Source organism: Crocodylus porosus, unplaced genomic scaffold (assembly GCF_001723895.1).
Source record: "Crocodylus porosus isolate Cpor-Errol unplaced genomic scaffold, CroPor_comp1, whole genome shotgun sequence".
NCBI classification, from domain to species: domain Eukaryota; kingdom Metazoa; phylum Chordata; order Crocodylia; family Crocodylidae; genus Crocodylus; species Crocodylus porosus.
This window is the reverse complement of record NW_017728886.1, coordinates 122,693,412-122,704,985: the sequence shown is the minus strand read 5'-3', so window position 1 is coordinate 122,704,985 and position 11,574 is coordinate 122,693,412. Positions and strand designations below refer to the sequence as shown.

At 42.7% G+C, this 11,574-nt stretch overlaps 1 protein-coding gene across 1 annotated transcript in view; it reads left to right on the top strand.

Moving 5' to 3' along the window:
- Positions 1–11,574, top strand: part of SEMA5A (semaphorin 5A) — a 429,765-nt gene that overhangs the window by 410,721 nt on the left and 7,470 nt on the right. Inside the window, exons 18-19 of the mRNA XM_019541437.1 lie at positions 3,656–3,811; positions 10,802–10,849. Coding sequence (XP_019396982.1) covers positions 3,656–3,811; positions 10,802–10,849 — 204 coding nt within the window. The remainder of the gene's footprint in view (positions 1–3,655; positions 3,812–10,801; positions 10,850–11,574) is intronic.

Genomic DNA, 11,574 nt, shown 5'->3' with positions numbered 1-11,574 from the left:
CTCTGCCACTCCTGAATACTGCTCCCTGCCTGCTGACCACCCCATAGGGAGTTTTGCAAGAAGGGGACAAAGTGCACTGCAGCCTCCTTGTCCGATTACAGGAATGCTATCCTTTGTAAAATGCTTTCCTAGATTGTAGGAACCAGAGGACAGAGTCTGCATCTTTTTTACGTATTTGTACAACATTTAGTGTAATGAAGCCCCTGTACACTATTGCAGTCAGCAACAGGAGCTATTAGATCATGGCATTTACTTTAATTCTGATTACCCCTTGAGCGTTACCAAGTTAACCTAGATATTTGAAAAACAAGGAAAACTATAAATGTAAATGATAAAAATGCAAATGAAAAAAAGAACAGAAATAGAAAGTAAAAAATGTTAAGTTGTGGTCTTTGAGGCTAGAAGTGTGCTAGCTTTTATAGCTAATAGAAGAAAAGGGAATGCTGTAGCTAGTATTCACATCTGCCTAGTGCTGACTCCCCTGACTGAGTAGGCATCCTTTTCCACCAGGTCAGCCATAAATAGGCTCCAGCACAAGTGGTGAAACCAAGGCTTGAACTCACCTCTGGAGCTGCTGTGACAGGCCATAACCAACCTGCCACTGCACTCCTTGAAATAACATAAATGATAAATGTCAGGGTAGATAAACAACTGAGAAAAGTTTTTTTCTTTCTGTTTTTCTGTCTGTCTTTCTTACTGGTTTATTGCTTACATTCACTAGTGTCTGTTCCTGATCGTCAGAGAAATAAATGTCTGCTAGCAAGTGTGATGTTCCATTGCATTATTTGCTTCACTGAGGGGCTGTTATATTTTATCGCACATGCTTACATCTCATATGAAGGCACAAGGCCCAAGTGTATGAATTTACACATGGTATTATCCATACCAAACTGCAATTACAGTTAATTTCCTTTTCTGAGAACAGTGTATTTCACAGCCAAATAGAATAGCACTTACTTTGTCAAAATTACAGTGAGCTTAACTCCCCACTTCAGCTTTTTTAAAAAAGGGAAAGAGAACTGAGTTGACGATGTGATTCCTCAAGTGGGTTGGAGTATATTTGTACATAAAAATTAGCACAGCAGCCTCAGATCCTTAAGGCATTTCTTGAAAGGTCAGAACTGTCATGTTCATTGTGCGGTTTCCAGTATTATAGTACTTTCTCCTGTAGTGCTGTTATTGTTAAGGGTCTGTCAGCATTTACATTAGAAATGCCAATTTTCAGGCATTTATAACTTACGTTCCTTAGATGATTTTGACCTGAATGTTAACCCAGCACCATTTTCCCAAACAAAAAGCATTTATTTTCTATGTGAATGCCTTTTAAAAGGCTTAAAACATCAGAGAATGAAACACTCATGTGTTTCTGGGACTTTGTTAATATTCTGCTCTCAGCAGAACTAATAAGTCTATCCACAGCATCAAACTATGGTGGCTACAATGACTCTAAGTCAGGCTTTGACAATTATTTGGGCCTATGGGCCACGTAGGGAGTTTTGGGGAGTTGTTGTGGGCTGGGTCAGAACGTCAAGGATGCCCCAGGCCTGTGGGGCAGTGGCAGCAGCAATGGGGAGGAACCACAGGGGAGCCCCAGCACAGGTTCCAGGTGACTGCAGCCAGAAGGGCCTTGGCAGCAATGAGCGCACGCAGCACTGGATCCTGCTTTTGCCTGGCACCAAGCACTGGCTGCTGCTGCACATCATGGGCAGGCCACCTCTCTCTGTCTCCCCCTTCCTCTCCGCTCCACAACTGTCCCACACGTACAGCACATCTCTGCAGCTTACACCAGCTCCCAGCCTGCATGCCAAAAGCAGTGCCAAGCAAGTGCCAGCATCAGCTGTGGATGCTGTCTGCAAGTTCTCACTGGGGATCAGGACCTCCACCCATATCTGCAAGTGACACTGGTGCATCAGCTGCAGTCCCGGGCAGTCATCCTGATCCCTAGTGGGAACTTACAGACAGCATCCACAGTACAGCTAGTGCACACCGGTGTGGTGGTAGCTGGTGTAAGCTGTGGATGGAGACGGGACGTGCCTTCCCGTCTCTCACAGTACAGCTGCTTGAGAGGCCTATTCTCTATGGGCCGGGTCTTATGACTTTGCAGCCACTGACCTACAGGCTGGATAAAATCAGTTGGCAGGACAGGTCATATTTTGCCAGTCCATGCTCTAAGTGGAAAGGAGGAATCTAGTTCTGGTTCTGGAGGTCTGTGGAGCATCTCGGACTGCCATTCTCATTTTGCTCCCTGAAAGTTAGTTGCTTTAATACAATCAAATCCTTAAGGCTCAGGAGTACATGTTTATATTGCCATGCCGAGCATGCCTTTTTACTACTACAAGGTTTATAAACATATAGTCTAAAATATATATATTGTTAGAAATTTGTTGGTTTTACAGGATTGAGGATCTGTTTGTTCTAGACTGTGGAACAGCAGCTGGTAAATATAAGCAGCATATGTTAGAGATGTGCAAAGTATGCACCATAAAAACTAAAGCTATTTGAGATTACCTGGTTTCAGATTCTTCTAATATATTATTTGATATATATCTAAAATCACTCATAATAAAACTTTCACAACACTTGCAAAATACTCATTTTTGCAATAAACAGAATTTATTGTAAATGTACTTGGATCCAATTTCTAGAAGACTTGAACTGATTTATAATTTTGTTTTGCAAGACATGAAATTTGTGGGTTGTCTTGGTTTTGACACAAAACTATTTGACACTCAATAGCAAAATCTGAGTTTGGGGTCAATTAAGTCAAAGCAGATGCACAAAGCACAATTCAGGTGTAAACCCAGGAAGAGTATCTCTGAAGAAAATTAAACAAATGAGTTTTACAGAGCTCTGTCTACCACCATAGATGAAACCTCGAAAAAATCAGTGAAGGCAGGGCTCACACTTGTCTTGTAAGAAAGATGTGAGCTGAGTAGATTCACAGCATCTCATATAGATCAGATAACTGCACTTAATTTAAGAGCGATATTCTGAGATCACACAGAGCTGGCATGGTGTGAGAATAAAAATCCCTTCAATAAAATTATATAGGCAGTGGAACAAAGCGAAAGAAGCAACAGAGGTTGGTAATGAACCAAACCTGATAAAGAGAAACAACCTGGAGATAAGATCTGAGATATAAGAAAATGCTTTATGATTTCAGGAGGGAAGAACGAGGACAGAATAAAAAGATGGTGTCTGTAAGAGACTGCTACTTTGTATTTAAAAAAATACTCCACAGGACCCATATTTCTACAGCTCTCCACTCCTACTAGTCACATATGCAAATTAACAAATTGTCGTTGCCTTGCAGAGTTGTGGTAAGCTTCCTGTTAAGTAGCCACACTTTCTCTTGAGCTCAGGATATACACTCAGACACAGAGAAATCAAAATAATAGTATTCCCATGACAAATACACCTACCCACTGCACATTTACACTGCTAGCCTCTAAATTTCAAAAGGAAGATAATGCATTTTTGTGGCATCTGCCACATACGGCTCAGATCTTCATCTGAACTAAAATGGCACAGTGTCACTAAAGTGGTTCACTTGCCTCCTCCAAAATGTCCTGATTTAGAGAGTAATTCTTTGCTCTGGTTTCACACAGATCTAACCCTGATATTTACTGTTTCTCTCCCTTTTTAACTGCTGCAGACAGCTGGTCCGACTGGTCTGAGTGGTCTGATTGTGACTCATCTGGAGTCCAGTTCCGCGTTCGTCAGTGTATTATTTTATTTCCTGTGGGCAACCAGTGTTCTGGGAATGCCACCGAGAGTCGAGCTTGCATTTTTGATTCCAACTTCATACCAGGTAAGACAAAAGTCCTTCGTAAAGACTGAGTAGATGGGCTCCCAGAATTTCAGACATGAGCCCTAGCGTTCCCCTCTGCTTCAGAGAGCAGAGGGAGCTAAATCCCAGAAATGATGGAAACTGCCTGGGACAAACATGTAGATGGGGAAGGCAGCTGTACAGTTTGTTTCCCACCAACTCACAGGCACTCCTTCACCACTTGGGAGCCATGCAGTCTTATTCACGTCTGCAAACTTCACCACAACTGGCTGTCTCATACTCTACATTTGTGGGTTTGCCATCATGTCCCTTTTATAGCGGTTACCACTTTACAGGAATACTGCAGTCATCTATGCACAGTAAGCATGACCAGCTGCTCAATGTCCAGGCAGACACAGCTTCTTGCTTTTATACTGCTCCCCTGTATTGGCAACTGTTCACAGGTCTGAAAAGGTCTCTTCCCACCCAGGGCTCCTCACAGACATCATCTGTCTTTAGAAAGATGGATTACAGTGGCCCACATCCTCCAAGAAACAGACCTAGCCTACATCGCATCCAGCACTTAAACAATACTAATTAATAATAATGCCACATGCATCTCACTCAGGAAAACTTTCTGGGATATCTGAATCCATTTGCAGGCTGCTGAATTTCTCATATATTCAGTAAATGCAGTCACTGCAGATCTTATGCCAGTTGGTTCACATCTTCTTGGCAGTGCTACTACAGCAATAATAAGAAAAGAGGTCATATTCATGGAAAGTGGCTTTACATTGATTTGACATCCTGGCCTGCTAAAACCCTCATGGAAAAGTCTTAAAGTTCTTAATAAAGATGAAACCAGTAGATTTCTGTAGACATTAAAGAAGATTCTGTATGTCTTATATGATTGCATTAAATAGAAACATAATCCTTAGGTGGTGCAAATGCAGCGTTTTTCTCTTCCTCAATAGAGACCTGCCTCCGATCTCATTCCAATTCATGTCAAAGTACCTATTGGCCACACTCAAACAGGACAGGATCTTAAATACATGGGAACAAAGGTGGATTTAAGGCTTCTGTACAACTTCCAAATTCTGAGTCCTAGGCCTCTCAGAGGCTTCAAAAAGTTATTCTGTAGACCTTTCCCTTAAGGAAATTGGCTGAACTATTGTTATATAAACTTATTTAACTTCCTAAACTTTAATTTATTGCTGCTTCAGAATGAGTAGTGAGGTTTCCACTCATTCACTTTGCTTACATTTCATCAGCTCATAGCCAAGCAATGGAGAATGGGTGCCATCAGAGATCCTGGTTTTCTGTGTTTAAAAATCCCAGATTCTCTGATTAAAACCAAAATCCATGTCTTTCCTGCAATTAAAATGAAACACCACTGTATTTATAGGTATCAGTTGAACACAATGTTTTATTGATAGATTTACAATTTTAAAGAAATTTGGAAGCTTACCACTGTCTCAATCCTTATATTAAATTCTAAATACCTATATATATTGCTGTTTGATTTTGTGGGGTTTTTTTAATTGTAGAAAATCAGAGCTCCACCTACCCCCTTTGTTCACCAGGATGTGGGTCCAGCTGCTGCTGCCCCACAGCTGCTTTGTGGTGCTAAGCAGCCTTAATATATTTGTTGGTGCCCTGCCATTGCCCCTCACTCCCAACCCGCATCCCCCCAATTCCCCAGCCCTGCTGGCGTACCTCACCCCTGACCCACAGCCCCCAGGTCCCCCCCCCCATGCCCTGCTGGGGTGGGACCCCAGCTGCCAGGGCTGCATGGCCCAACAGCTGCAGCCAGAGTGGAGTGTAGAGCCTTCCCCCAAGGTGGCACAGCCAGAGCAGAGCTGAGCAGAGCCCGTAGTGGGCAGGGGTGGATGTGGGCTGCCTGCTGAGGGCCTAGGGCTCCCTGCCCTGCTATCTGGCTCCAGGGGCTTCTGTGGCCCAGCGAGCAGGACCCAGCATGGGAGAGTGGAGTGGGGCAGGGAGGCTTGGTGCCACTGCTACTGCTGCTGGGACCCCTGCACCAGCCCTGCCACCATGGCAAGGTGCCCCCTGCCCATCCAGCAGCCTCAGGGGTCACAACTCCATGCCACCATTGCCCCTGCTACTGCCAGGTGGCCAAGGGACACTTCGCCGTGGTGGTGCAGCTAGTGTGGGGATCATGGGGGCCATGGCACTGAGCCACTGCACTCTGCCCTTCAATGCTGGGTCCCACCTGGTCTATGAAAGTGCCCAGTAGGAGGGTTGCAGGGCAGGGAGCTGCACGCACGAGTCTGGGGGAGCTGCTAGGTAGGGAGTGAGCCCCCCTGGCATCCCCCAGACAAGCCTCCCATAGCTCTTTTCCACTCCCCTAGCCCGGCCCTGCAGCTGTGCATTCCCACCCCAGCTGGACAGCAGCCCCAGCTCCAGCCACCAACACTGCCCCATTGCCTCCCTCACCGTGGCTGCCTCAATCTGCCCCCAATGCATCACCTATGCCCCCCCCCCCACTTATCTATAGGCAACTAGGGGAACTGCTGTCCACTGCTGTCTGCCTGCATCACTGGCCATGTGCGTGTGTGTGCCCCCTGCATCCCACTCCTCCCAGCCTCAAGCAGCCCCTTGCAGGCTGGAACTAGACCAGCCTGCAAGGGGAAACCTGTGATTTCCTGTGCTTTTCTCCTTAGAAGGAGAAAATCCAGCTTCCAGGGCTGTGACCCAACAGCTGCTGTGTCCAGAGTGGAGCATGTGTCCCCTTCAAGAGAAAATCCACTTTATATCCACAGCAAATGGAAAACTCAGATCCCTTGTAACAAATGAGACACTTCACACAGGCCTCTAAGACCTTCGTGTCTCTCTCTTTTGTTCCTGCCAGCTTTGTGGGCATTGTGTAATGTAACCAGACATTGCCCTTCTAACCAAGACTTGAATAATTGTCACGAAGCTGGAATTTTGCCATTCCCCACCCCCAGTAGGTCTCCCCTGCATGTGTTTTGGAAACTTCTTAGCTGCGCACAATTCTCTACTGGTTCAAATCTGAAAAACTCCATTGACCTTCATGGAGTCATGCTGATTTCCGCCGGCTAGAAATTTTGCTACTTGGTAGGACAAAGTTCTGTGTACCCTTTTCATTCTGTTTAATTTAATGTCTGCATTTTTTACTACATTATCTACCTAAGAGAACTGGTTTGGTGTTTGATTATTTCAGAACTTGGAGGATATGAAAACACATGCTCCTCCTGTTTGCTTGCCTCGAGTGTATAAAATATGGGTACAATAGTAGTGTATATGGAAATCATTTCATACAGTTCCCTGCTCTTCGAATAATAACGTCTTAGAACATTAAATACCTTTGGCTTTGCCGCAGGTCCTTAATTCCCACATGTTCATTAAATACCTGACAAGACAATCAGGTCACATATTATTCTTTAACATCTATGGACAGTCACTGCTGCACTGTTTTTTTATCACTGCTGTCTTTTAATCCACAAAACAACATGGGTGGCCACATCACATTGCTATTAGCAATATTGTTTGTCTCTGTATACATAAAAAGGCAGTAGTCTATTCACAGAAAAAAAGAAATGTCATATTCCTTTGTCATTTCAAATTTAATTATGTTTGCTCAGTAAGCAACTCTTTTCCTTGTGACTTAAAATAAATGCAGTACAGCTCTATGATGAGACCGACAAGTTTAAACAATGTTTGTTTTTATAACTGGTGTGCAGTGAGTAGGAATAAATTTGAATCCAATAACAGTTTTGTTTTTCATCCAAAACAAATGAAAAATCAGCATGAGAAGGAGCACTCCCATCTAACGTTTTTTTTCATCTTGCCAAGAGTTTCAAACAATGTAGCAACATTCATATCTTATGAGTGCTCAGGTGATCATATTTAAAATACATGTGGCCTTGTGAAAAGCACTTTAAAGGAATGCTCAGTTAATAAGCTGTTTTATTATGTTGATGAAACTTCTTCCTAAAACAGCTTTCTGATCCCCATCCTATTCCCCTTCAGACCTTGTCATCTTCCTGGATGGATTGAACTGTTTTTTGTTAATCTTGCAGCTCACTGCCCCTCATCTATCAAGTCAAGTGTATGATACCCCTTCCCTTTCTTTCAGTATTCCCCTTCACCTCATATCTGCCCTGTTCTCTAATTGTAATCCACCTCACCTTTATGCCAGTTGTTTTCCTCTCCCTTCATCTCTTTTTCCTCTCTCCTTTTCTCAGCACTTCTTCAGCACAATTTCCTATGCCTGGCATAACCTCCTCTCATCATTCAGACCCCATATAATGACCCACGTCAACATTACATCATCTCCATCCTCTGAGTTTCCCAATGCAATTTTGGCTGCTTTTCTTCTGGATGATTAACTGCTTGGGGCAGGGATTACTAGTGTCTTGTCCAGACAGACTGCACTCTCAGCACCTAACAAACAATAATAATAATATTTTTGTCTGGACTAGTAATGTTTCCTTTTGAAATCTGCCAGGGTTGATTTCACAACTGAATGAAGATGAAAAAGTATGGTTCAACTTAATGAAATGGTTTGAGGCCTGTTGGATTTGCAAAAGTCACTAATCTTTGTTTCATATCTAGTAACACAATATATACTTCAGCATAAAACCAGCCTGGAGCACAGACTTAATTTGAAAGCCAGGTTATTAGTGTATCCATTATTCTCTTTTTCTCCACTACAAGCCTTTCCTAGATGTTTCTGAGAAGTCCTTACCACCATCCCAAATACCTGTCAAAACTATACTTGTATCTGCTTCATTTAGTCTCTAAACACAAGAGGTCAGATTCGAATCTGCTTCTTAGGCACGTAAGGGCCAGGTTCTATTCCATTTCTTAGGCATTTTTAGTACAATCCTATTTCACCCTGCTAAACTCTGAGAAAAAATAGTTAATGCAAAATGTAGGTTGGTCTTCCTCCTCACTGCTTTTCTGTGACTTGGTCTTAAGGCTCAGATGGTGGTGGGCTGTAAAAATTGATGCATTTGTGGATTTCCAGGGAGTATAGCAGGGTGGAATAGAATTGCACTTACATGCCTTAGATGCCTGCCTGATGGGACAGAATCTGTCCCAAAGAGTGCAGACTTTTAACTCCCCTTATAAAAAAATTATCAAGTCTTCTGCATTCTTTCTGGGAGAGAACTGTCTCTTCAATTGGTCTTTTAAAAGCCTTTTAATATTCAGAGGCATACCTGGCCACTTCTTCGTCAGAAGTGGCACATAGGGCAGTCTCAATGACTAGGCTGCCAGTGGCAGTGGCAGCCAGGTTGTTAGTGCAGCAGCTGGTGTTTTTGTGTCCCACTAACTCAGTGCCTGGGGCCCTAGTCACCCCTCCTTAGCTACTCTACTGCTAATATGCATGTTAATTGAAGCTTTCCATGACTGACTTGAGATGTCAATCTCCTGCTCCCACACAGTAGAATAAGTCGCCCCACCGGGGCCAACCATCAGTATAGAGATCAGCATTTAAAGGAAAGTGTGGAGTGGCACTGATTGTTTGGTGAGCAACATTAGAGGACTATTTTGCAACTGTTCCCCACTATAATTGTCTAAATCGTAACACCAAGTCTCAGAATATTCAACAGGTTGTTTGGATTGCCTTAGCTTCTGAATTTCTCAAGACCTGTGCCAAAGCTGTTGAAGTCTTCCTTTTTCCTTTGCCTAATGTTCTTTCCTCTATTTTATTCATCTTCTATCTGTTAATCTTGACTTCCCCTTGCCCAGCCTTTCCTTTCCCCCATGTCCTCAGGCCTCTTTTCTGTTCCTGTTCTCATCTCATTGAAATTCTAGACACTTCCTGAGTCATCTCTCCAAGACTTTCCTCAGCTGCAGCCATACCCTACTACCACAATTGTGTTTGCTTCTTTTCTCACCACTTGCTTTTTCCTCTTTGTTCCTTCTTTCTTTTGATATTATCAAGCTGTTTCCCAACTTTTTCTGAAGTAACTTCCAAAATATCAGCATGATGGTCCATCTTTTCTTAGCAGCCTGTCTTCATTTTGTATGATGCCTGGACATCCTTGACCTAACATTTGAAAATCTAGGTCCATTGACATCAGTGGAGGCTTAGCCACTGACTTCTTCAGAGCCTAGGTCTGCAAAATATCTAAGAGATGGAGAACACACAGAGTTTTAGATGGAAGCTCATTGATTAGAGATTGTGGACAGCTACTGAGGAACCAGCCATGACTTCTGTGATAGCAAGAAAGTTGTGGGAAACATCTCAGAATGGTTATGGAATCGGTAGTTTAAGCTGCTTGCTTAGAGCTATCACAATTCCAATCTTTTCAAAGACAGCAAAGATCCAGACTCAGTAGCATAACTGAGGGTCTGATGACTGGAGCAGGAGCCCTAGTCAACACCTTTATGGAGGACCACAAAAATAAAGTCCAGCACAGTGGTGGCTGGACACACTGCCACAGTCAGCGCCACATCAGCCTGGCATTGCCCCATGCATCACAACTGTCCTATTATGCTTCTGTACTATAGATTGATTTAGAAGTAAAATTTTGTTAATCTGGAACTAAAGTTCAAGAAGTTCATGGTCTTCATTTGTGAAGAGATACAAAACTCATCTGAACTGGAATTACCTGGAGTCATACCTCATTGTACTAAATTCCAACCCTAATTCCACCTCCAGTTCCATTTCTACAACCCTGGACACAATTCCAACCCTGAACATGGTCATGAACTCTCTTTTATTTTCCCCATTCAAAAATTTACCACTTTTTTTCCAACACATTTTTCCCTGAAAATATAAAAATTCTCCTGTGCAATATCTGCCATTTGCTTACTTCCAGAGATATTTGCAGCAAAAATGAAAAGTGTGTGTGTGTGAATTTGGAGGGAATTTTTTTTTTTTTTATCCAGCTCTAACATGCAGTAAGCATCTTTTCATCCTGATCCAGTCTGGGAAGAGTAGTAGAATATGCATTAAAAATCTTAGCCTCAATTAACAAATCTGGCAATTGCCTGTAATATTTCCTCTCTGTGGTATAATTGCCTCCTTTGTTTTTCTAGAAATATCAGTAGCAAGATCCAGCAGCATAGAAGAAAAACGTTGTGGTGGTAAGTTTTTCTTTTCTGCTGTTGTAGAAACCTTACCTGTGATTTAAAGGTTGAATTATCAATTCCCCTTCTTCTCCATTTGTTCCTCTTCTTGCTTTCTTTCATTTTAGTCTGCTTTCTAAATATCATATCCTCATTAATTAAACTTGCCAAGACAGACTATAGCTATTAGAGGCTTCCTTATTAAACATCTGGCTGCCACTGTCTACCTTTGAGACAACAGTATATGTTACCAGAGGGATTTATTTTCTTCTTCTTCCCCAAGGCAATCATCCTTCCTTCCTCAGAAGAAAGCCCTATTATAAGCCCTATTATAAGTTATATATAGGTCAGAAACCTGGAAAGTCACTGGACCAGTCCAGGATAATAATTTTACCATCCCCCTCTATAACTTGAGATGCAAAGGAACAGCAGTGAGTCAGCCTACTAATCAATCCATTTAGTGCCTCAGACTATCTCCATCTCATTATCAGGCTGGCTTCCAAAACTGAATCAGATACAAAACCCATTCTAGATTACCCTAGAGCCAGTAAAACAGGTCCCAAAACAGGAAGGAAACCTTGTTGGAAAGAGCTACAAATGAAATAATACATAATAACTACACTTATTTTGGAGCTGGACACATTAAAAGTTCTGGCTTGTAGTAGCACTCTTGTGTACAGGAAAAAGCAGTTTTTCATCCAAGTAAAGGGAATGAGTTCACTAAGGAAATATGAAGGCACCGT